Genomic DNA, 26,974 nt, shown 5'->3' on the forward strand with positions numbered 1-26,974 from the left:
TCACTAGAAGATTTTTTTGTTGCCTCAGCTTAAATCTGTATGAGACATAGGCATATGTAAATTTTTAGATTGCTTTATGTGTAGTAGGCATATGTAAAGTTTTAGATTGCTTTCGGTATAGTACCTTATATAATACATAGCTTTAATATATGGATCTGTCTTTGTATAGAAATCACAGTTCTTTTACACTGACAATTTTTCTTTAAAAAGTGGAGCTAGTGGCGGGGCGCGGTGGTTCATGCCTGTGGAGATCCCAGCACTTTGGGAGGCAGAGGCGGGCGGATACGAGGTCAGGAGATCGAGACCATCCTGGCTAACACAGTGAAACCCCGTCTCTACAAAAAATACAAAAAATTAGCCGGGTGTGGTGGTGGGCACCTGTAGTCCCAGCTACTCGGGAGGCTGAGGCAGGAGAATGGTGTGAACCCGGGAGGCGGAGCTTGCAGTGAGCCGAGATTGCGCCACTGCACTCCAGCCTGGGCAACAGAGCGAGACTCTGTCTCAAAAAAAAAAAAAAAAAAAAAAAAAGTGGAGCTAGTTTGGTATGTATGGCCTGTAGAAAAATTGTTCTTTCTTTTTTAGTAAAATCTGAATTAAATAAGAATATGGAAATTGTAGTCTCCTTTTTTTAAATGGAAAGTTACTTAAAGCACAATGATTGGTCATCTGTTATTTGTGATGTGAGTAACAGTTAAGAACAATGGGGATTTTTATCACTTTAGATTCCCCACCATGCCCCCTCCACCCCACCTCTGACCAGAAATAGCAGATGCTGCTCTGTGGATGATAGCTTCTGTGGATGATAGCTGACCGTAGCGGGTAGAGAATCTATGAAACTTTTAAATCATTTTGTTATCTGTAATTTTATGGCTGTTCCTGTTTTTGTAATAAATTTCATGACTGAATGAAGTTGACTGCTACTTCTAGCATTCAGCAATCTAGATTTTTTTCCCCGACATTTTTCACCCATCAGGAGGCACAGGAAGGACTAATATGGGCTGCAAAGTCTTGCACTATCCATTATAATTAAGAATATATACTAATAAAAGCTTTGTATATAAATCAGATATTTTAAAATTGAATCATTTTAAACATATAAATGGAAGCTATCAATATATAGGAATGTTGTAGCAATTTATTTTCTTCTAAAGCAGAAAAAAATGTAAGGCACAGCTAACATTTAAATTCAGATTTTCATGCATAGTATAATGTTGATATCTAGAGAATGCAATGTACTGGTTAAGAGAAGATGAGTAATTTTATTTGTGGCTCTGGAAATGTATCGTAGAAGAGATGGTTTCTAATGGTAATGACCTACAATGTTCTAATGTCAAAATAATTCATCATGACGGTGGGTCTTACAGAGTTCAGATGAAAATATCCTATTATTTTCGCCCTTTCCAAAGTGGGAAGCTCATTTGATTCTTTATTTAAAAACAAACAAAAAAAGAGTTGGATTCCCAGTACTTTTTATAATAGCATTAAATTAATAGCACTTGACATAATATATTCTGGTAATTTTTTACTCAATTTTTAAAAGTTAGAGGCTCTGATGGTGCATTTAAGGAACTTTATGATGTAATAGAATGCTTGACTACTGTTTGTTCTAGCCCTGGTTCTGCCAATTAATAAAACTTTTGATCCTAGGGCAGGTAAAATACATTGCCTTTGGGGGTTTTTTCTTCATTTGCAACATGAGAAGGAGAATACTTGTTTAACTTGTCAGGATTAAATAGCATTTGGAAAAACATTCTGGAAACTCAAAAGTATTATAAGCAAATAATAATTTGGCACTATTTGGTATAAGAAAAGTAATGTGACTCTTCATAGTGTGACTTCTCAGAGTGGAGATATTTTATTGACATTTGCAATATCTTTTCCTAGGGACTTTTTCAAGCACTTTATTTTTGTTGTCTGTTTTTCTATCCTCCACCCCCAATGGAATTCTGATTAATCTTTCCTTCATTAGTACTTTCTGTATGCCAGGCACTGTGGTAAATATTGAGTATTCTGAGTCTCCCACTTTGAGGAACTAGTGGAAAAGAAACATGTATTTTTTAAAAAAATTATATCACAGTGCCACTGTTGATATAAAAGTCACCCCAAATCCCCGAAATCATGGTTTGGGGAAACTATAGTAACTCTCAATTATCTAGAGCATCACTGTGAAGTAGAACTTCTGCAATAATGTGAATGTAGTAGCTGACAACCACATGGGGCTACTGAGCTCTTGAAATAAATAGCTACATATAGATTTGAGTGAGAGGGGTTCCTCTCCTTCTGTCCCAGGGGCTGACAAATGGTGCTAATCAGCCATTGCCCAGCTGCACTGAACCGTATCAGGCTAATGTGTTCCCAGATAGGTTAATAGGCCCTTTTTTTGTACAGTTATTCCAGTAATTCTAACTTCCATATACTCAGAACTTTTGTCTCTTTCTTATTTTATTTTATTTTTTTTCTTGTAACATTGCAGTTTGGACCAGAAAATCCCTTTAGGACACAGCAAATGGCTGCCCCTAGAAATATGCTTTCTGGATATGCCGAACCAGCTCATATCAATGATTTCATGTTTGAGCAGCAAAGGAGAACTTTTGCAACATATGGTAAGGTGATAAGACTTAAGCAGTTTCAATTTTGGCTTTATTAGAAGTGTGATCTGTGTGTGTTAATCTGTTTTATCTTCTGGCTTTTAAAATTCACTGGATTCCTTCAGAAAGGATAGTATGCCTTCCTATACATATCCTTAAATATTTATATAAATAGGAAGGTGAACTCATATTTTTAGCTGTCATTGTAAATCCACTGTGATTTCTGAGTACTGGAAATATTCTGTGATCTTAACCAGAATGCTCTTTGTTGTCGTACTAGGTAATGGACATTTGTTATTTTATATCCATTACATGTAGGTTGCTGTTAAAGTTGGCAAATGAAAAGATAGTGTTAAGAGGTTACTTTTTTATCTTATTATAGGCTATTTAACTTTACTCTGTTTCTCAAATCTTATCTTGGAAATGCTTTCTCTTGATCACTGAAGGGTATCAGGAAAGAGAATAGTCAAAAATTCATTATGTAAAATAATTACATCCTATCAGTGGTGGGATTTTAAAAATTTAATGTGCGTGGAAACTGCTTGTATAGAGGATTATCATGTATTAGATCATATTTCACCATGGTAAGATTGTAATAGACTTAGAATGTACCAAATATCACAGCCAAGACTATATATCACTTAAATCACCCAAAACAGTTCTATGACACTTCCAGTCCAATAAAATGGTTACAAATATGTTATACCCATTGCTTGTATAAGGGGTCCCATGTAAATCTAAAGTAATGTGCAGCACATAAAAATAAACTGTTACATCATGATTTTGTTATATTCTAACCTATAATAAGAGACTTTTAAAGACTTATTGTCTTCGACTTTAGAAGGACCTTAAGCAATAATTTAGTTCTCTTGTCTCCTTTAAAACAAAACAAAAAAAAGTCCAGGTAAGGTTATACCGATACCTACTTTTCTTCTTAAATTACCTTATAACAAGAATAAGGATTTAAAACTCTTCAGCTGGCTTTAGACCTGGTTTCAGAAATGGGTTGTGTTTTTTTGTTTGTTTGTTTGTTTTAAGTATCTGGTGATTTTTGCCTCTCCCACTAGGAAGTGGTGAGGTAGGACACAGGTTGAACTATTGAGTTAAAGACAAAAAATGAATTTGGGGCTATAGTATATTAGGCAGCCTAAAATAAAGGCAGCCTATAGTATATTAGGCAGCCTAAAATAAAATAAAGTGGGAGATTTTTGCCTCTCCCACTAGGAAGTGGAGAGCTAGGACACAGGTTGAACTATTGAGTTAAAGACAAAAAATGAATTTGGGGCTATAGTATATTAGGCAGCCTAAAATAAAGGGAATGGCCAGTTACAAAACTAAGAAAATTTTGGTTTGTCTCCTTTATGATAGATCTTAGATAAGGTCGATCTTATTTATTAAGTTCAAGTGAACTTAGTAAGATCTAGGTTTAAACTGAGGTTTAAAGAGACAGTTTATTAAGTTCAAGTAAACTTAATAAGTGAACTTAGTAAATAAGATCAGTCTTGTCTAAGCTTTAACAACTGTCTCTTTAAACCTTAGTTTTAACACGTCTATTTTTTCTTTGCCCCCAGGTACTGAGCAAGTATATGACTTCTATTAGTTTATCCTATAATTTTCTTATAGAAAGTTCTTATCTGACTTCTGATAGTAATTCCTATACCAGCTTTCTATCAACTTTTGTTGTTGTTGTTCTTGTTTTTTAATCTTTCCACATGAAATGTAAGGTTGTGAGACCTTTCTGTTACCTTTCCTCATTTGCAAAGTGCAAGGGAGCAAACCTTTCTTATACCTTGTAGTGGTGTTATCTAACAGACATACAGGAGGTGACACATGAATTCAGTTTTACCTCAATCTCATAACCCTGGGCTATCACTGCTGGAATATAATACAAATATTTATTTTAATTTTCTTCCCATTTTTAAATGTTGTAAGATTGTTATAATCTCAGTGAATTATTTCTGGAAGATTTATATTCTACAATACAGTTAGTTTATCATAGAGCCCACCTGTAGAGTCCTTATCACTGATAATAGTCTCATTTACTGTGTCATCCCGTTTACTTACTCTACAGTTTTGCTTTTAGCTTGCATTTATGGTATTTCTCCTGACTTCTCAGCCCCTCAGTGGTTGTGTGAATTTTGTCCTGTTCTGCCTGCTCTCCTGCCAGTCTTACTTGGGGCTTCTCAATGAAGTTTCTTCCTTTTGTTCGACTTTCATCTAGAATTTTCTCTACACCCACCTATAGAAGTGGAAAATAGAACTTTAAATAAATACTTTTAGTCTCACAATAGTCATTATTAACATGAGTTTTAACTTCAATATTTGAAATCCTTTATTAACATTTTTATTTTATTTTTTTTGAGACAGTCTCGCTCTCTTGCCCAGGCTGGAGTGCAGTGGCACGATCTCAGCTCACTGCAAGCTCCGCCTCCTGGGTTCAACACCATTCTCCTGCCTCAGCCTCCCTAGTAGCTGGGACTACAGGCACCTGCCACCATGCCTGGCTAATTTTTGTATTTTTAGTAGAGACGGGGTTTCACCATGTTAGCCAGGATGGTCTCGATCTCCTGACCTTGTGATCCACCTGCCTCAGCCTCCCAAAGTGCTGGGATTACAGGCATGAGCCACCGCGCCTGCCCTTATTAACATTTTTAAATGATTTTTTAAAAATAGTCTACTGAACAAAGATATAATTTTTAAAAGAATTACTTGTATCATTTAGATTTCAGTTTGATTCCAGTTTTCACTATTAAAAATGTGATGTATGTTATGCTACAAAGTGCATTTTAAAACATGGTAGTGAATATTTTTGTACATAAAACTTTACAGGTTCTTATATTATTTTATATTATTTTCTTAAATGAGTTCCCAAACGTAGGTAAAAGAATATGTGTTTTAAAAGCTTTTGGTATATATTATCAAATTGCTTTCCAAAAGAATTCTCTCAACCTACTCTACCACCACAGTGTATAAAAGTCCTATTTCTCTTTTTTTTTGAGACAGGATCTCGCTCTGTCACCCAGGCCGTGCAGTCGTGGGATCTCTGCTCACTGCAACCTCTGCCTCTGGGGTTCAGGCAATTCTCATGCCTCAGCCTCCTGAGTAGCTGGAATTACAGGTGTGAACGACCACACCCAGCTAATTTTTTTTTTTTGTATTTTTCGTAGAGATGGGGTTTTACCATATTGGCCAGACTTGTCTCAAAACTCCTGGCCTCAAGTAATCTGCCTTCCTTGGCCTCCCAAAGTGCTGGGATTACAGGCCTGAGCCACGATGCCCGGCCCTATTTCTCTTCATCAAAGATCCATATGATTGTTTTTCCTTTGTTTACTTGATAATCAAAGTATTATATTTCTTTATTGCAACTTGATTTTTCCGGACTACTAGTGAGGTCGAAGGTTTTTTCATATATTTATGACCATTCTTTTGCAAATTGTTTATAGTCTCTTTTCATTTGCCTAATGGAATTAGTTTTAATAATTATTATTAGTTTAATAATCTTAAGGGTATAATAATAAAATCAATATTATGGCCATTTCAAATAAGACTGCCAAAGGGAAGAAAGTAGACATTAATTCCATTAAAAAGATAAAAGGGAAAACAAGCTTCAGAAAGATAGATAAGAATATTTAAGAAATGTAGAAATATTCACTTATTTGAGACACAAGATAGTGAGAAAACAAATTGGACTGAAATTTAGTAGTGTTAGAGTTAGATCTTGTTCTATCACTGGCTGATTTGTAGTAAGACATAAGGCCAAATATTTAACTCTTATTTGTAAAAGGAAAATAATACTGTTTCCTAATCACCTGGGGTGGAAGGCAGTAGTGGGGATGGCGGTATGGCAGTAAAGATTTTTACCACAGAGGATGTGGAGCAAGAGGAAAGCATAACTTATTTTTCTGAGTAACAAGACAGTGGCCAGATGAGTTGGGGAATGGTGCTTACACAGAGACAAGGACCAGGGATACCTCTTCCCTCTCTGTCTACTCCTTCACCCTTCCGGACGCGTCATGAAATGCCATTTATGTAGACGTTAAGTCTCCTTTCAAAGTAGAAATTTACATTCTAGCTAGATACGTTTGTTATTATTGAAATGGAAACTTGTAACTTGGTATGAGCTTATAAAAGTCTCATTTGTTGGAAAAAATTATGTGCAGAACACTTCTGTACATCAAAGAGATTAAAGACAAAATAACTCATGGGATTTGAACCTGTGATTTCAGAGATTCTACTCCAAAGGCTGATTTTCTGCCACCAAGCTCTCTCCTCTGGTTAAGAACATATTTTAATGCTGAAAAAAACTATATGCAAATCAGGTAATAGCCAGGTGGTTGGTTCTGTTATAGCATGTCATGAGGGTGAGTTCAGCACTTACATCCTTAGCTTGTTTGAAAAGCGTGCTTCATGATGAATCTTTTTCTGTTCCCCAAAAGAAGTTCCCTATATTCTTTTTTTTTTTTTTTTTGTGAGATGGAGTCTCGCTGTGTCGCCCAGGCTGGAGTGCAGTGGCGCGATCTCAGCTCACTGCAAGCTACACCTTCCGGGTTCACACCATTCTCCTGCCTCAGCCTCCCGAGTAGCTGGGACTACTTTGGATGAAAAATGAAAATAATAAGTCTATCCTCTAGGATGTGCCCTTTAGAAAAAATGGGCTTAGTACTTTTTTATGTATTCTATTATCCTACACATGAGTTGTAGGCCATAAACTGATCAGTGATTTAGCACTCTTGTGAATATACCAGACTAATGTTACCAAACATTTACTGTGCTAGCACACCCATTTGAGAAAAAAACTGATTTGAGCTAACTTAGGTAGACTTTCTTTCCTTAAATTCCCATGGACCACTGAAGACCACATTTATATGTAGCTACGTACTTTATAATTAGTTTAAAAAGCGCATTCGTATGCTGGTAGATATCCTTCCTTCTCTTAAGGAAATATAAAGAATGATTGATGAAATAGAAATATATTAAGATTGGGAAGGAAGACTGTCCTTACTGCAAATGGTATTTTCAAAATAATAGCTAGATTTTATGTAATCTTCTTACCCTTTTTTATTTAATAATTTACATAATTTGATAAACTTAGCCCTGCAAGATCTATTACCAAGAAGAAAAGGAAAATCGTTTCTAGATTTCCAAGTGCATCATGTACATGTATTTTCAAGCTCTTAGAATATTTAAAACTAAAGTTTGATGTGTTGGCCAGAGAGGCTCTTAGTAACGTAATGTCAGTATGCAAAATTCATCCTATAAGAAACATATTATGCTGGAGTCTAGCCTGAGCTTTGGGTTCTAAATAGAAAAATATAGCTTTGGGTTCTAAATAGAAATATAGCTCAGGGGCCGGGAGTGGTGGCTCACACCTGTAATGCCAGCACTTTGGGAGGCCAAGGCGGTGGATCATTTAAGGTCAAGAGTTCAAGATCAGCTTGGCCAACATGGTGAAACCCCATCTCTCCAAAAAAATACAAAAGTTAGCTAGGGGTAATGACGCATGCCTGTAATCCCAGCTACTCTGGAGGCTGAGGCAGGAGAATTGCTTGAGCCTGGAAGGCGGAGGTTGCAGTGAGCCGAGATTACACCACTGCACTCCAGCCTGGGTGACAGGGTGAGACCCTATCTCAAAAAAAAAAAAAAAAAAAAAGAAAGCAATATAGCTCAGGGCAGAATGATTGGTCCTGATTGGTCCTGAGTTAGAGATCATTTTTGACATCTGGGAAAGAAAATGTGAAATGTGTATATTTGTATTATAATAATAAAATGAATTTAAACAGCAAAATGGAGTTAATAATTTTCACTTTTTTCCTTTCAGGTTATGCATTAGACCCTTCATTAGATAATCATCAAGTGTCTGCTAAATATATTGGTTCTGTAGAAGAAGCTGAAAAAAATCAAGGTAATTTATTTGAAACATTTGATATCATATATACCTACACATCTATAATTAGTGTCTTGCAGAGTGACTTTAATTAGACAGTAAAAAATAGTATTTGGCGCTTTTTTTTAAAGTTGAAACAATGGAGCGATACAGTTTGGAGCAATATAGTTCAGAAATGTTACAGTTTAGAGCTTGCTTTTGCCGCTTACTAGTTGTGTAATCTTGTAGGGAAAATAATGATACATATCTCTTTGAGTTATTTTGAGTACTTGGCACCATGCCAACCCTGTAGAAATCACTCAATAAATTACAACTAATGTATAGATAATTTTGGCAATTGATTTCTCAACATTAATGTCAAGCTTCATTTTAACAGAGTAGAAATACTTTATTTGGTAAGTCTCTGAAGATTGTCTTTGAAGAGTTGCTTTGAAGGCTGAGTTTGAATATGTGTTGTATGTATGCTTGTATTCATATTCATTTTGTACTTACAATAAGACAAAACATCATACGCTAAACGCTAACTTGTCACAAGCCTCATCAGTCCATTAGAATATTATCCATAAAATGCAATTAAAAAAGTAATTTGCTGGTTGGTTGCATGGGACATTTGTGCTTAGTAGCTATAGATCCTATGTGATCTGGCTGGTCTCTGTATATGAGCTAGATTATTGTTAAAATAGAATTTTGACAGGCTTTTGCTATAAAACATAGCCTGAATTAATATAGGTAGACATTTCTTCTTTAAGCTAGACCTCTGCAAGTCCCATCTAAAGGTAGCTAGATTCTTAGTTAACTTGTGACTATGATTCCACAAACCTTTCTTTTTCCAAGTTAATGACTATACACAGTATGCCACCTCCTACTAATCAAATTAAAATCTCAACCAGAAACACCCTCCTTCTCCTTTTCTTTTACTGTTAACGTTAATGATATTAGAGGTCAAGATGAGACTGAAATCACTTGGAAGGAATACCACTTCTGGTGAAACCTTGTTTGATTTACATTTTTGCATTACAAGTGAAGTGAAGATAAGTTATTAAGTACTTACAGTAATTTAGTTTAATTTAGTTTTAAAATGATAAATTACAATTTATTCTTGCTTCCAAATGTCACTTTATCATTACTTAGCAATAATGAGTTTCTGAGTTTTTTCCAGAAAGTCATACAAATCCACTGACACAGCTTTTTGATTCAATAAAAGGCTTGTGCGCCATTGTAGGAGTACATATTTGGGTCTCTTCTTTAAGTATACAGTATTAGAATTTGCAGAATATTGAATTAGTTTTAAGTGTCTTTGCCCAGAAGGTTGAATCCCTTTATTTGTAGCATGAGTCAGCGTATGTGGTAGATTCATGTAGATTGTTTTTTAATAACTCTGGGGTCACTTGAACAATCATCTTTCTTTAACCATATAAAATAAAATTAAACATATGTTCATATTTCTTTAGAAAATGTACATCTTTGTAATCTCTCAGTTTTTTTTTTTAATTTTTTTTTGTTAACGTAGGTTTAACTGTATTTGAAACTGGTCAGAAAAAAACAGAAAAGAGGAAAAAGTTTAAAGAAAATGATGCATCCAATATTGATGGTTTCTTGGGACCATGGGCAAAATATGTGGATGAAAAAGATGTAGCCAAACCTTCAGAAGTAAGCTTTGATGTTTTTAATTGTCAATTCAGGTATATGCTGTATCTCTATGAAGGATATCTACATTAATAAACTTGAGATTTCTTTAGAGAACCAAATGACTCATCAAAATTTTTCTGCCTTTAGTTGATTGAAAATATACAATAAAATTTATTTGTTTTTCTTTGGGATATTTTTATTTATCTTTTCTGCTGATTTGTTTTCTCTCATGCTTTTTTATTAAAATACAATATTGAACAATTTTCATAAAGATTTCCTTGATATTGCTATTAAGCTGCCATGGTAGCTACTCTTCTGATACTAGACATTCAGATAGTAACTACAAAATCAGCCTTCTATGACACTAGAATTGATTATAAATTTTATTGATTTATGAATTTATTTAAAATTTTAAACAAATTTTATCTCTATATATATCTTAAAAACTACTATAAAGTTTGTAAAGTAAATGCTCTGCCGTTCCCTTCCTCACCTCCTAATCACTGTCTCCATGAGCCAGAGAGTGTTCTAGGTCCCAGGCATACAGCAGTGGACAAGATCAAGAAAATCCTGACCTCATGAAGCTTATATTCTAGCTGTTACTTACATCCAGTAAATCTATATTTATAATAATAGAAATAAACAGGTGATATCTAAGATGAATAAACTTACTCTACTATTTTTATTTTAGATTTTATCTGTTGACTTGTTATTATAGATAGAGATTTACTACTACCCCATCTTCTGTCCCCAGCTCCTCCCAAAAAAGTTGTGTCACAAATGTATAGCTATCACTTACATCCTTAGGAGTATGTAAAAACAATTAACTGAAAAACAACATTATGTGCTAAAATTCAGTTTCCATTCTGAAACTAGATTTTCTGATTGCCTTGTCTTTTTACTTGTATAACTAGTATAACATGTTAAAATTTATTTCTAGGTGTCACAGAAGGATGAGTTTTGAAAACTGATTTTATATAGTTGAAAAGTATTATCTAGTATCCATTATGTATTTAGTACCATTTCATAATTTGTGGAAGAGGTAATCAGTCTCTGCTTATAGAAGACTTGAGCTTGGCCGGGCCTGTAAGCCCAGCACTTTGGGAGGCCGAGGCGGGCGCATTGCCAGAGCTCAGGAGTTCGAGACCAGCCTGGGCAACACAGTAAAACCCTGTCTCTACTAAAACAGAAAAAATTAGCCAGGCATGGTAGTGTGCACCGAGTAGTCCCAGCTACTCGGGAGGCTGAGGCAGGAGAATTGCTTGAACTAGGAAGAGGGAGGTTGCAGTGAGCAGAGATTCGCGCCACTGCACTCCAGCCTGGGCGACAGAGCGAGACTCGTCTCAGAAAAAAAAAAAAAAAAAGGTGTTGAGCTTGTTACCCTGGGAACATACTCGGACCAGATATGTAGAACTCATTATAAAGAATTTATAACCAACTTTAGGTATAATGAGGTTCTAGAACATTCATTTTAAATTTCACTCCTTAATTTTCTTAGGAAGAGCAAAAAGAATTGGATGAAATCACAGCAAAGAGGCAGAAAAAAGGAAAACAGGAAGAAGAGAAACCTGGGGAGGAGAAGACAATCTTACATGGTAACATATTTTTTTGTACATCTTCATTTTTATGAAAAACCTTCATATTTACTCTGTTCGCTGTTCATACGACATCAATTACCCTTACTATCAGCTGTAATAAAATCATTATGTTAAGTATAATTGTGTTGGACAATTTGTATCCCAAGGAAATTACAGCAGACTTCTGTATACTGATAAAGGAGAAAAAATAGCATGATTAATGATAGCCACAGATAATTTTTTTCCAAGTGTGAATGAATTTTATTAAATGGTAGATAAAAAAGAAACTTGAATAGTCCACAATCTATTCTTTCGTAAGATAAAGTTGACTCTTTTGGTGTATTAATAGTGCCCCAGTCATTTTAACTGTTTTTAATGAAGCCAAATACTCAGGTATCCTCACAGTTCATAACCGTTATTCAGCTATATTCAGAATAAACTTGGATTTTCATGTGAAAAGATGGAGCTTAAGGCTCTCATACTTATTTTGACTTGTAGAAGGAAATGCATATTCACCAAAATAAATCGTAAGTATTCTAGAATGTACCTGTTAATAATTAGTTATATTTAGGAAAATACATAGTGATTATCTAAAACTGTAAAGAATAGCTTAGCATTTACAGTGTTGCTTATTCTAATGTTATATTACATCAGATATTTAGGTTTGATGAAGCCATATTTGGTTCTTCAAGCTTCAGTTTTATCTCCAAGGAGTCTATTTAGTACTATGGTACTTAAAACTATAATAACAATAATATAATAATAACATTTATTGAGTACTTACTCTGTGCCAGGCATGCTGCTAATTGCTCTATATACATTATGTCATTTAATTCTCACAGGTGACTTTATTGTAAAATTTGTGATGAAAGTGGGAAAAGATAAATGAAAAGGAACTGGAAGGGCATAAGAGAGGAAAGCAGGGGAAAAGGATAGTTGATATATTTTGTTTTGTTTTAGCTTCCTTCTTAACCTGTTTTATTTCTGCTTCTTTACCAGTGACTAACAAGGCCCAAGTATTATCTTCCCTTGCTATAATTATGCCACAGTGAAGTCTTTATAGATTACTAAGATGTGTAAGTGATGAAAAGAAGTATAGATCTTATCTAAAGGTCTATAATCTCTGGGTATTTAGGAATTTCGAAATACTACCTCTAGTTGTAAATGATAGCAGTTATTTTAAGCACTTAAATCTTAGCTGACTCATGATCTTGACATCATTGGAGTGTTATTACCTAAACCTTAATATGGAATGATATACCTGTGAATAAAATGTTATTTTAAGAATGTAGGTTTCATGACTATGGGTTGTATTTGTTTATTGATTTTCTTTGCCTTTTTGTTTCAGTTAAAGAAATGTATGACTATCAAGGCAGGTCCTATCTTCACATACCTCAGGATGTTGGTGTTAATCTACGGTCAACTATGCCACCTGAGAAGTGTTATCTTCCCAAAAAACAAATTCATGTGTGGTCTGGACACACAAAGGTAAGCAAGTTGGTTGTTTCTGTTTGCTGTAATGTTATAATAATGAAGCCAACGTAAAGTTTTAGCTGTTGATGTGGAACATTTAGTATTTCTGGTAAAGGTACAGGGAAGTCAAATTGAATGTAAGCCTGAGTTGTGCTTTGGAGATGCCCACACATCCATCACAAGTGACTAATCAGTCTTCAAGGCCATCTGAATTGGCCGTGACATAGCATTCATGATTTAGTGTCCTGTATCCTTGTAGCCAGGCCTTTCCCCACAAGCTCCTGCTACAGTCTTCTTCCTTTTGGGCACCAAATCAGTGAGTAATGGGCTGGTACTAGCACCAAGTCTCCTGCTTAGCTTCAGTAATTTTGCTTTAGCTCTGTGGTTATCACACTTCAGAGATTAGATGCTCCCTGGTTTATAAACTATGGTAATTTTTAAACTAATGCAGAGATAAGGGTCATGAAAAATTTTGATGTTGATATTCTTTGTCATCTGTACTATTCCAACTTGTAATTTCCAACTCTTTGCAAAGAGCAAAGGACTAAGTAAAAAAAGGAAGAGAAGTGGGGGCATTAGCAATTTGATTGACTCAGAATTCCATTGGGTGAGGAACTCAATATTAAAGGTTAAAAAAAAAAAATCTTCAAAAGCTTAGTGTCAGTAAGGCCTGCTCTTGGAATGCTAATGAAAGTTATTCTGGGGTGAGATTTTTGGAATGAAGAAAAATAGCAAATTAGGCTGCTTAATATATACTGTCTTTTCTTGATGCTTCATTTGAGCTGATCTTTTGAATGCTTCTGGTTGATAACTGTAATACCTTTTTATAGGGCGTCAGTGCAGTCAGATTGTTTCCTCTCTCTGGCCATTTATTGCTGTCTTGTTCCATGGACTGTAAAATTAAGGTGAGTTTTCAGTAACAGAGTAGGAGTGCTGCAAAGCTAGTTCTTTGTTTAAATCTGTTTGATTAATTATAAATAAATTTGGGTTTGTTAGGCAATTAGAAGCTAATTATTTTCTCTTAGATCCTGTAAATGCAGCAATTTATGAACTACTTCCAAACATAAAATCAACTATGGCTCTGTGGTCCAATTGGCTAGGCCCCTTTTTTTGTTGTTGTTTTTGTTTTTTGTTTTTTTGTTTTTTTTTTGAGATGGAGTCTTGCTGTGTTTCCCAGGCTGGAGTGCAGTGGCACGACCTCAGCTCACTGCAAGCTCCGCCTCCCGGGTTCATGCCATTCTCCTGCCTCAGCCTCCCCAGTAGCTAGGACTACAGGCATCCATGGTGGCTAGGCCCCTTTTTAAGCTTAGACAACTGATGAGAATGTAATCCAATCATTTTGGCTTTGGACATATAAATATTTAATCACTAATCATTATCGAGATTTTGTATATGTAATAGTTTGTTTCTCCAAACCTTATGAAATAGAGAGGACATAGGTTAGAAATCCCATTTTTAGAAAGTAGAAAATGTAATTCATCCTTTTTCTTCTAAATACTAGTAGACACCAAGTAACAGGACTGCTCCCAGCCCCTTCTTTTCACCTTTTCTAGTCTTGGGAAGCTCCATCTTTAGCTTCTGTTCAGTCATAGAATGTGTGGTAGAAAAAACTCCGTTGCCAATGCATCTCAACCTGAATATGCAGGATGTCTTGAAAAAAATTTTGAATCTGAAAGGATAGTTCTTACCAGTTTTGTGTCTTCTCTTTGTCTGGACCATTATGATGGTTCAGTAAATACCAACCTTATAGTGCTCTTGGGGCTTGAAAAGTTGAGTCATTAAAATTTTATCATTTGTGAATAATTCATGGATATTAACAATAAAAAAGGCCACTTTTTTTTATAAGAGCAACCATTTAGGCATTTGTCTCTAATAGCTTAAAATGACAGGCCAACATTTTGGAGTAAAAACCCCCATTTTACTTAACTTTTACTTTTACTTTTACTTTTACTTTGTACAAACCATGTTAATTGAGATGTTGGTCTTTTCTTTGACCAACAAAAAAGCATAGAATTCAATTAGTTCACTTCTATAAACATTCTATTATGTGCAGGGGACTGAAAGTGAAAGCTTATAAAGGCACTGTCCCTCCCCTTAGGATGATCATTTTATTATGATATAAATGATTATTATAGAGGCAAGCACAAGATATGCTGGTTTCAAAGAGGAAGCATACCTTAGTAAGACGGTTAACTAAGTAAAGGATGAGGAAACAGGAGTAGAGTATGCTTGAAAAGAGTGAAGAGAATGGATCAGCATGGTGTGTGCTGAAAATAACAGTTTTGTGCTTGCTGGAGCATAACACCTAAGAGACAAGGAATGATTGCAGTCATGAGCAAGAAACGAGGTCTCAGAGGTCCTTTCCTAGTATGCTACAGTAACTGAGACTGTGTCCTATTGGCACCAGTGGCAAGGAAATGCCTTCTATTTTAGAGTGCTAGCAACATTGTTGAGAATTGGATTCAAGGCAGTCAAGAATAAAGCTAGCCTTGAAGCTATTGTATTAATCCACCTTAGATATGCTGAGAATTATGAGCCTTTTATTTTAGTCTAGATCATCATTTTCTTACAGCTTCTGGAATACTTGTTATTCAGAAAAGTAAACAGAAAAGGCTTTCAGTATCAAAATGTTATATACATGGCAGTTTTAATAACACTTAATTCCTTTAAACGTCATTTGTAGTGCTACAAAAGTAGAAACTTTTCATCCTAGAAAATGTATGAAATAGAAAAGAACAATATGAAAATGAAAACTCACCTGAATTAACTCCATCTATAGTTAAGTCTCTTTTTTGATGTAAATATCTTTAAAACTCTTTAGTTTTGAGTGTGTGTGATTCTGTGTGTGTGTGTGTGTGTGTGTGTGTGTGTGTGTGTGTGTTCCAAATAATATAACACAAACTGGCAGCACCAAGCTATATTTAATGATATTCAGTGTTTAATATTTAATGATTGAAGCTGTGCGTTTACACACACAGGTGTGCACACACATAACCAGCATAGGGCTGTTGTTATTAATTGAAAGACCTTTATTAAATGTAATATTTCCATGTGTTGTTTTTTTTTTCTCCCCCAGCTATGGGAGGTTTATGGAGAACGGCGCTGTCTGAGAACATTTATTGGTAATGCTTACTTTCTCTCCAACATAAATCTGGGAAGAATTTTTAAAGTAAGATAACATCATTGACAATAATTTTACTACACCGATAGGAAGTAAAGTCTTCATAGACTTCAGCTGAATCTGGAAGGAGGAGTCAGTGTCCCCAGTTAGACAAAGAAAGAGAACTAGGAAGCAAGAGCAGCAGATGCAAAACAAAAATGGTGTGAGACAGCGTGCTGCTGAGGGGATCCACGTACATTTCAGGATTGTCAGAGTATGGGGGATGGTGAGAGACAAAAGCGGAGAAAAGTAGCAAGAGAGGGACCAGAGTATAGAAGACCTCCTGTGCCATTAATAAAGAGTTTAGCCTCTGTTGTGAGGGCACTGGGGAACCATTAAAGAGCTCTTGCCGGAAAGCAACATGATTTGAAGTTTACAAAGATCAAATGGCAATATGCAGGATGATTTGGTAGGGCAAGCCTGGAGGAAGGGAAATGAATTACACAGTTATTTCATAGGTCTGGTTTTAGAGATGATGAGCGCCTGAACCAAAGCAGCAGAGAGAGAGAAGAAAGGAACTACGTATTAGAGTTAAAGTCAGTGAGATTTAGTAACGGCATGTGAATGATCACAGTGAGACAGGAATCTAGGGTGACTCCCATGAGGCTGGATGAACGATGGTGCCATTCACCAAGAAGGAACATAAGATGATGATAAGGTTTTAGATACACCGAATTTGAGCTGCCTTTGGGATATTGAGGTGAAAATGTCCAGTAAGCAATTAGATAGCCAGAGGTCGAGCTTTGAAGAGAGACTGGGAATTGACAGCTAAAGCATAAAAAAAGGATGAGATTGAGAGAACTCCTTGAAGAAAGAAAGAAGGCCAAAGGGAGGACAGCTTTGTGACAAACCAGACTTTTTGGTAGGGAAAGGTTTATTGTCTTTGTCAGATTTCATGTGAAGGCTAGTTACTCATTCCAAATTTAACTGTACCACGTTGAAACGGTGTGACTCGTAGGGGCTCTGTTTTTAGATTAAAGTGGGAGTCTGTTCAGCAGTGCTTTATGATTTTAAGGCCTCCCTGCACAAATTAATACTGCCTAAGATATCACCGCAGCCTAAAGGAAGACTTGTGGAAGGCTCTCAGCTGTGTACAGGGGAACACAATGTCTCCGTCAGATAGAGTGGATTTGGTCCGCATCTGTCTCCCCTCTACTGGCAGACCATTTTTCTGTGGAAAACAGAAATTTTCCTCCTGAGGGAGATGATAGGAGCTCTGACTGGGACTCCAGCTGTAGAAAAGGATGCCTAATTGCCATGACACATACCTCCTGATGGGAGTTCACTGGAGGTGATGGTTCAGAGCTGCTGCATGTGGTTAACAATTTGTGCCATGCTCATTTTGCACAATTGTACATGTCTTGGTCATGGTGGGGTGGCAAAAATAGGAACATTTTTGCTTTTGTTTAGCCACATTTTATTTTTCCCTGTAACTTTTAAAAGAGTTGAGTGATCTGGCAATATTCATTTTTAAGTAAAGTATAATAATCAGCACCTTAAAATTAGTGTATTATCAAAATATCATCTTAAAGCAAAAGAAGCTAGCTTGGGCAACATGGCAAAACCCTGTCTCTACAGAAAATACAGAAATTAGCCAGGCGTGGTGGTGTGCACCTGTAATCCCAGCTACTCGAAAAGCTGAGGTGGGTGGATCGCTTGAGCCAGGGAGGTTGAGTTTACAGTGAGCTGAGATCCAGCCACTGCACTTCAGGCTGGGCAACAGAGCAAGACCCTATCTCAAAATAAAAATAAAAAACATGCAAGCTAATATAGTTTTCAGAAAGTCTCCTACATTCTGAATCAGTTTCTATGAAATTTGGTAATGTGATCACAGAAATATACAATTATTGAACAAGGGCTACAGTTTCCTGAACTTTAGGTTTGGGGCACTTTGTTTTCACTTGCAGCCTGGTGGACAATCTGAGAGTGAACCTCCAAAATTCCAGCAACCATTTCTTTCACTGGCAATAACTGGTCTTTTACATTTCCATAAATTCTTGGCTAGCTAGTCATCACTTGTATGTACTGCATATAAGTAATTGCTATGGCAGACTTAAAAGAAAAGTTAAACCTTTTCCTCTTGGTTCTTAACCAAGATGTTATGCATCAGAATCACCTGAGGAGCTTCTTCAAGGGGAAAAAAACGCCCACATTCTGAAGCCCACACATAACATATTCTAAGTCAGTAAATCAGGCAGTGGCATTCCAGTGATCTTGACTCACAGCTGAGAACCACTGCTTAGTGCTGTTTCTCTTTATGGTGTTAATGTTTTAAGAGAAGAAGATATATGATACTTCACCTCATTGCTGTTTCTGTTAACTCCACCTTTAGGTCACAGTAAGGCTGTTAGGGATATCTGCTTCAATACTGCAGGAACACAGTTCCTCAGTGCAGCCTATGACAGGTATCTTAAGCTCTGGGACACTGAGACAGGTAAGAGTTCACTTATGCTAATACATATTCATCTTACAAGTTATTTATATTTGAAATGGTGTGAGTAGTCTTTTGTGGCAAAATGGCACCTTCTCTAACTGCTGATTCTCATTCCATTCACTGTCAGCAAATATCACAAAATACATTTGTAAGTCGAAACTGAGCATAAGTAGCTCTTTCACTGTGAAACTTGTTTCCACCAGATAGATTTTATAAAGCAAACGTACTGACAAATAAGCAAAGTCGAAATCTTGTATAGGCCATCTAATTGATTTTTTTGTTCCCCTACATCACCTAGCACTGTGCATTGCACATAACAGAAGTGCAATAAATGTCTAATGAACAAAATTAAATGTATTTGCACAAATCGATTAAAATGTAGGTCTAAACTTTCACAGGCCAGTTGGTTTTCTATATTCACAGCCATACTAATTGCTGTTTATTAATTGATTCACATTAATATGTTGTGGCTAGTATAATTTTATGTAATTAGAAAAATTATCTTACTATCTTATTGTCTTATTATCATTACCCTTACTGCATCTGAAGGGTAATGATAATAGTTAATGTTTATTAAACATCATTTAACAGGCATAATTGCTAAGCACTGATATTCAGTATCTCCTTCAATCTTAATTTATCCCTATGAGGTAAGTACTATTATTATATTATAGATAAGGAGACTGAGGCTTAAAGAGCTAACTTTTTCAGGGTCACACAGCTAATAAGTAGCAGACTTGGGTTCAAACGAAGCTCTCTCTGATGCCAAAGCCCATATTCTTCAGCACTTTAGCAGTGGTTCTCAATTCTGGCCACACATTATAATCATCTGAAGAGCTTTAATATTACTGATGCCTGAGTCCTACCTTCAAAGGTATTTATGTAATTGGTATGGCTATAGACTAGATGATCGTACTGTGTAGCCAAGGCTGAGAGACTACTATTTTGCAGGTTCTTTTAAAAATCAAGATAAAATACACATACAGTAAAATGTATGAAGTGCCTAAATAGTCAGTGATTTTTTTTTTTTTTTTGGTAAACATACCTATGCAGTTGTCTACCACAAAGATCAAGATGTAGAACATTTCCAGCACTCAGTAAAGGTTTCTTATGCCCTTTTCCAGTCTGTGCCCACTGTCAGTAACCATAGTAACCACTTTTGTCACCATTTTCCTCTTCATTTTTCCTCTTCTTAGACTTCTTATAAACGAAATCATACCATTTTTTCTCTTTTGTTTCTAGCTCCAGCATAATGTCTAAGATTCCCTCATGGCTTGTACCAGTAGTTTGTTCTTTTTTATTGCTTGCACTATTCCATTATATGAATGAAGTTATAATTTATTTATTCTACAATTGGTAGTACCGATTTACTTTTGAAAAAATTATTTTTAATCATTAAAAATCTGTGAAAAAGAACAAATGTAGTTTACAGTAAAGAGCAAGCAGGCAGCCCTTCCTCAAAATGTATTAAGCAGGTGACCTCTAGATCTTAATCTCACAGTCATCTTTAGGTGGTCAAATTTATTTTACCTATTTAATTTGAGTGTTTGGTTTTAGGACAGTGTATATCAAGATTTACAAACCGAAAAGTACCTTATTGTGTCAAATTCAATCCTGATGAAGATAAGCAAAATCTCTTTGTGGCTGGGATGTCTGATAAGAAGATTGTGCAAGTAAGTCTTTCACAGTATTTTGTTAAGACTCCTAAGCTTTATGTTGTATAAGGGGATGGAATAAGTTAATAAGCTAATATTACTCATTTAATGTTTGCTACTTTTAGGGACGGCTAATGCACCATTCTTAGCAGAAAAATTTACATTTATAAAAATATCGTGTTGAAGATCTTCTCCTTCTCCACTTTCCAGAATTATGGTCTTTCATAAATCCACTCTACTTCTGTCTTTACCTTTTTTCTTGCCTGATATACAGTGGGACATTCGAAGTGGAGAAATTGTGCAGGAATATGATCGGCATTTGGGAGCTGTCAACACCATTGTTTTTGTGGATGAGAATAGGAGATTTGTGAGCACATCTGATGATAAAAGCCTAAGAGTTTGGGAATGGTGAGTTTCCATCAGCAGAAAATCTGATTTACATAAAGCAAGCAGTTAAAAATTATATAGACAAAGATGAAGCCTGATAATATGCAACCATTTGAATATTTTTTGCAACTGTGATCCTGGCTTGCCAATCAAACTGTTTTAACTATTTAAGTACTGACAATATGCAGATTAAATCCAAACATACTACCATTTATAATCTTTGGATAGTCTTTCCAAAGGATGTGTATCTTGAGTTGTTTTTCTTATAGGGATGACAGATTTGTATTTTGCTGTCTTACATTCTTTATTAGGTACCTTTTTCATCTCTGTAAAATAACTGGCAAGCAGTAGGGGGATTGAGTATAAGATCATGGCCCTAGAACCACCCAAAGAAAATAGTGGTGTATATCCTAATTTTTTAAATGTCTACTTTTTATGATTTTTCAAAACTGAAAATGCCCCATGTATTAGTCTGTTTTCACACTACTGATAAAGACATACCCAAGACTGGGCAATTTACAAAAGAAAGGTTTAATGAACTTAAGTTCCACATGGCTAGGGAGGCCCCACAATCATTGATGAAGGAGAAAGGCACTTGTTTTTTGTTTGTTGTTTGTTTGTTTTTTTGAGACGGATTCTTGCTCTGCCACCCAGGCTGCAGTGGCGCAATCTCAGCTCACTGCAAGCTCCACCTCCCGTGTTCACGCCATTGTCCTGCCTCAGCCTCCCAAGTAGCTGGGACTACAGGCGCCCGCCACCACGCCCGGCTAATTTTTTGTATTTTTAGTAGAGACGGGGTTTCACTGTGTTAGCCAGGATGGTCTCGATTTCCTGACCTTATCCGCCCACCTTGGCCTCCCAAAGTGCTGGGATTACAGGCGTGAGCCACTGCGCCCAGCCAGAAAGGCACTTCTTACATGGCGGCAGCAAGAGAGAGAATGAGAGCCAAGCGAAAGGGGTTTCACTTTATAAAACCATCAGATCTCGTGTGACTTACTACCACGCAAGAACAGTATGGGAGAAACCGTCCCCATGATTCAGTTATCTCCCACAGGGTCCCTCCCACAATACATGGGAATTATGGGAGTACAATTCAAGATAAGATTTGGGATGGGACACAGAACCAAACCATATCATCCCATATCACAACTCTGGTACAAATGTTTTACTTATGGAATATAGTCATATTATATTGGTTAACTGTACTTTGCTAGGGAAAAAATATTTTTCTAAAGTTAAGCAATATACTAGTTTCATTACGTATCATAGTGTGTTCTATAATTTAGTTGCAAAAAAAATGCTTACTAACCTTTTTGTTAAAACGAATGATTGGATGGAAGCCGCCATGTTTTTACAGTCAGTTATGAAGCACAGCTCAACCATGAGTCCTCCTAGCAAAGACTAAAAAGTGTGTCTTTCCATCCCCCAGAAGCTTTTCTGCTTTAACAAGTGGAAAGCCTTGAATCACAGCCAGTGGTTTCCTCTTTATACTTAAGTCCCTTTGGGGACCTGAGCAGGTCCCTAACCATTGTCAGGACAATCTGGGTGACTGAGCATTTAATGTAATTTAATTGTAGTTTCTCCCACACTCACCACCACCACCACTATACCCCTTCAGATTATCCCCAATTAGTAGAGAGTAGTCTTAATATATAGCCCATGTTAGAGAGTACCTTACAGCTAAGATCTTTCTTAATTCAGAAATATTTTTTTACAGAGAATCTAATATGGACCCCAAGTTTTATATGAGCCACCTTAAATCACTTGCACAAACTCTGGATGCATATACATGTTCTGTTTTGTTTTATATACTTTAACAGGTTGATCATACTCAAAACTTTCTGATGTTTCTACCTTCAGATATTTTCAATTTTAAATATAGAGTGGTATAAAAGAAGTTGGTAAATATTTAAATAATTGAGCAATTACAGGGCTTAAGGACATGTGTATGTGGGTATTCTGAAGTAAAACATTGGTCAGGAAAGAATTTTTATTAAACTAACAGATAATGTTAGTATGTTTCTTTTTTTTTTTTTTTTCAATTCCTCTCAGATCTTAGGAAATACTCCTAAAAAGTCATGATACTGTTTTGTTACAAATGATGACATTCTTTAGATTTTACTGTAACTTGGCTGGGTGCAGTGGCTCATGCCTGTAATTCCAGCACTTTGAGAGGCTGAGTTGGGTGGATCACTTGAACCCAGGAGTTTGAGACCAGCCTGGGCAACATTGTAAAACCCCATCTCTACAAGAAATACAAAAATTAGCTAGTGTGGTGGCACAGGCCTGTAGTCCCAGCTACTCGGGAGGCTGAGGCAGGAGGATTGCTTGTGTCTGGGAGGTCGAGGCTGCCGTGGTCTATGCTTGTGCCACTGCACTCTAGCTTGGGTGACAGAGCAAGACCCCATCTTAATAAAAGAATTAAAAATTAAAAGCCAGGCACAGTGGCTCATGCCTGTAATCCCAGCACTTTGAGAGGCCGAGGCAGGCGGATCACGAAGTCAGGAGTTCAAGGCCAGCCTGGCCAACATGGTAAAACCCCGTCTGTACTAAAAATACAAAAATTGGCTGGGCGTGGTGGCGGGCGCCTGTAATCCCAGCTACTTGGGAGGCTGAGGCAGGAGAATCGCTTGAACCTGGGAGGTGGAGGTTGCAGTGAGCCGAGATCATGCCATTGCACTCCAGCCTGGGTGACAGAGTGAGACTCCATCTCAAAAAAAAACAACAACAAAAAAAAAAAAAAAAAACAGTTTTCAGTTTAACCCTTACTATGAGAGCCTTCCTGACCAGCCCACAGATGAGATTAGGTGCCTCCTCTCCATCATCCCACACTGTTATTGGCTTTCCACAGCTTTTAGCATACTTCAAGTACTTGTTTATTTGTTCTCTTTCCTGACAAGTTCTTAACCATGAGAGAAAGAACAGTGTGAGTCATGCTTACTGTCTGTTCCCAGCACAGTGCCTGGCACACAATAGTGCTGAATCTGTAAAGAAGTCATTATTGGTGTAATTATCAATGATGTTACACTGATTGAGCTCTTTCTATATGCCAGTCACTATCCTAAGCATTTCACATGAACTATCTGATTTAGTGTGCAAAGCAATCTTATAAGATAGGTACATTTGTTATTCCCATTTTATGTATAAGGAAATAGGATAGTTTAAGTAATTTGCCCAAGGTTATACAGGACACGAAAGGGCCAGAGTTCACACTCTGATCAAACTGATTCCAAAGCTTGTTTTTGTTTTTTGTTTTTAAGAGACAGGATCTCACTCTGTTGCCTAGACTAGAATGTAGTGGTGCAGTCATTGCTCACTGCAACCTTGAACTCCTGGGCTCAAGCGATCCTCCTGCCTTAGACTCCTGAGTGACTAGGACTACAGGTGCGTGCCACCACGCCTGGCTAATTTTTAAATTTTTTGTAAGAAAAGGGTCTCACTCTGTTTGCTGGGCTGGTCACAAACTCCTGGCCTCACAAAGCTTGAATTCTTGATCATATGAATGGACAGTTAGATGAATGAGGGGACTGGTAAGGAGAGAAGGTATTAATTAATAACTTGTATTTGATTTGATTAGTGAGAAAGTAATAAATGTGAGGGTCTGTCCTGCTACAAAGATAAATAGGAAGCAAAACCAACTCAGGATCCCCGGAACTGTGCTTCACTGCGTAAATCATCCCAAAGAGCAATTACTAGTGATACTGGCCACTTGCTTAGGAGAGGAAGGGAGGCCCTGACCTCCTCAAAGTGACAGCTGACCTCCTCTATGGGAAAATGAGCAACACTGGGGCCTTCAGACAAGTGGTGTTTGCCAAACTTTTATACTTTATACCTGCTTAGAGTACCATAATGATAAAAGAAAACAAAGGAAACTTGGCTTTCTTAAATAATACTATACAAACTAACTCTTACGTTCTAAAGGAGAATAAAAGCTATATTAGCTATTCAGCAACTTGTAAGGTTTTTTTTGTTTTGTTTTGTTTTGTTTGAGACAGAGTCTCGCTCTGTCATCCAGGCTGGAGTGCAGTGGCACAATCTTGGCTCACTGCAACCTCCACCTCCTGGGTTCAAGCAATTCTCCTGCCTTAGCCTCCCGACTAGCTGGGACTACAGTAATGCGCCACCATGCTCAGCTAATTTTTGTATTTTTAGTAGAAACGGGGTTTCACCATGTTGGCCAGGATGGTCTCGATCTCTTGACCTTGTGATATACCCGCATCAGCCTCCCAAAGTGCTGGGATTACACTGCACCCGGCCAACTTGTGGTATTTTAATCAACCAAATGCATGAAATGTCATAGGCATGTTTTTTCCAGAAGGCATTTATTTTGGTAAAATATTTTTTAAATAAAATTTTATAGAAGTTGACACTACTGTTTATCATTTAGCTTTAAAAATTCATAGACATTTATTAGGTTTTTTTCGTGAATTCATTTTTAAACTGGAGATTATTTGCAAGATGTGAGTTACTAGCTTATTATACTGAATTACAGTATCCAATTAGAAAATAGTGCTGTGTTTGTTTGTTTGTTTATTTATTTATTTTTGTGATGGAGTCTTGCTCTGTCACCCAGGCTAGAGTGTCAAGTACAGTGGCATGATCTCGGCTCATTGCAGCCTCCACCTCCTGGCTTCAAGCAATTCTCCTGCCTCAGCCTCCCAAGTAGCTGGGATTACAGGCATGTGCCACCACACCCGGCTAATTTTTGTATTTTTAGTAGAGATGGGGTTTTGCTATGTTGGCCAGGCTGGTCTCGAACTCCTGACCTCAGGTGATCCACCCACCTTGGCCTCCCAAAGTGCTGGGATTACAGATGTGACCCACTACGCCCAGCCATGTTGTGTTTATTAAATATAACTATGCCTAGCAGGCATTTTTGCTAGAAATAATGAAGTCCACCGGGTAGTTCAAATTCTTCTTCCACAGCTCCTGGTATGAAGATTCCTTGAAATAAGGTATCCATTTGAATATTTTTGTTTACTTTTGTTAACACATTGATCAATATGAACCTGGACTGTGGTTAATTTAGAAAATTCTTATGTTTTAATTCATGTTGTAAAATTATTAACCACTAACAATACGAGGAGGGAAGAAACAAGTCTTTTTTCATTTGCAGCTCTTTTTAATACTTTTGGGTCATTATAAATGTCAGTTCTCATTGGTACCATAGAGGTATAAAGGGTTGGAGATCTGACAAATGATGTTATTCCCCAGGTTATACCTGAAAATGTTTTCCTCTGACCATAACCCTGATAGAAGTTTTTTCTAGTCATTTCCTCCTTCCGCTGGATGGATGAATAAATAGAGAAAATCCTTATATTAAGGCAAATTATTATTATTTTCCAGTTAATCAAAGTATTGGAACTTGAAACAGGGTTTGAAATTGAAATTGTTGCTGTATAATCTGTGTTATTCATCAGATTACAAAAAAAATATTTCTGGTCTCATGAAAAGCAACAAGACCAAAACTCCTTTCAGAAAAGAATTTTTAGCATGGAGAATATTGAAAATGAAAAGGCACTTAGAACTTTTGATGGTTCTAAATTTAGGTGGCTACTTTTTAATTTTTTTTTCATTCTTTTATCACTCACATGAGTTTTTTTTTTTTTTATGTTTTTTCTCCTTCACCAAACACATTTGAAATGCTTTACATGTAAACTGAAGATAGTCCAGGTACCAAGCATTTATTTATCATCATTTATCATCATTTCTGGATGGGCTAGATCAGCTCACAGATCCCTACAGCTTTGCCTGCCATCCACCTGCATTGCTGCAGGCTGTTTAACACTCTCACCTCCTCAAGTTAAGGTAGGCTAGCCAGTAAATAACACTTCCCCATAGGCTTACCTCAGACATCTTGCTTCACCCTACCATGGTACATTTTTTATTTAATTTTTGTTTTTATTTCAACAGCTTTTGGAGTAAAAGTGGGTTTTGGTTACATGGATGAATTATATAGTGGTGAATTCTGAGATTTTAGTGTATCCATCACCATGGTACATTATTAAAGAACTTTCTTTCAGTAACAGATTTTTTAACATAAAGGCCAAAGTTTAAATGAAATAGAAAACAAAATCACCGCCACTGTTATAATGATCATGGAAAGTGATTTATCAAGTACAGGATTTACCATAAGCAGTACAGTGTCATCTTGTGATTTTTCTTCTTCCAGAAAGTTTCATGAAAG

The 26,974-nt window shown here is 36.5% G+C and overlaps 2 protein-coding genes across 2 annotated transcripts in view; one reads left to right on the plus strand and one right to left on the minus strand.

Annotated features, from left to right (window-relative positions):
- CDC40 (cell division cycle 40) overlaps positions 1 to 26,974 on the plus strand; it is a 51,854-nt gene that overhangs the window by 18,683 nt on the left and 6,197 nt on the right. The window contains exons 4-13 of the mRNA XM_055391492.2: positions 2,474 to 2,603; positions 8,407 to 8,490; positions 9,983 to 10,122; positions 11,600 to 11,696; positions 13,027 to 13,166; positions 13,982 to 14,056; positions 16,228 to 16,273; positions 18,644 to 18,745; positions 20,303 to 20,418; positions 20,675 to 20,808. Coding sequence (XP_055247467.1) covers positions 2,474 to 2,603; positions 8,407 to 8,490; positions 9,983 to 10,122; positions 11,600 to 11,696; positions 13,027 to 13,166; positions 13,982 to 14,056; positions 16,228 to 16,273; positions 18,644 to 18,745; positions 20,303 to 20,418; positions 20,675 to 20,808 — 1,064 coding nt within the window. The remainder of the gene's footprint in view (positions 1 to 2,473; positions 2,604 to 8,406; positions 8,491 to 9,982; positions 10,123 to 11,599; positions 11,697 to 13,026; positions 13,167 to 13,981; positions 14,057 to 16,227; positions 16,274 to 18,643; positions 18,746 to 20,302; positions 20,419 to 20,674; positions 20,809 to 26,974) is intronic.
- The window catches only part of METTL24 (methyltransferase like 24), a 150,627-nt gene continuing 127,379 nt past the window's right edge, over positions 3,727 to 26,974 (minus strand). Inside the window, exon 7 of the mRNA XM_055391500.2 lies at positions 3,727 to 4,827. The gene's annotated coding sequence lies outside the window, so the exon portion shown is untranslated. The remainder of the gene's footprint in view (positions 4,828 to 26,974) is intronic.

The sequence above is a fragment of the Gorilla gorilla genome, chromosome 5 (assembly GCF_029281585.2).
Source record: "Gorilla gorilla gorilla isolate KB3781 chromosome 5, NHGRI_mGorGor1-v2.1_pri, whole genome shotgun sequence".
Classification (NCBI taxonomy): domain Eukaryota; kingdom Metazoa; phylum Chordata; class Mammalia; order Primates; family Hominidae; genus Gorilla; species Gorilla gorilla.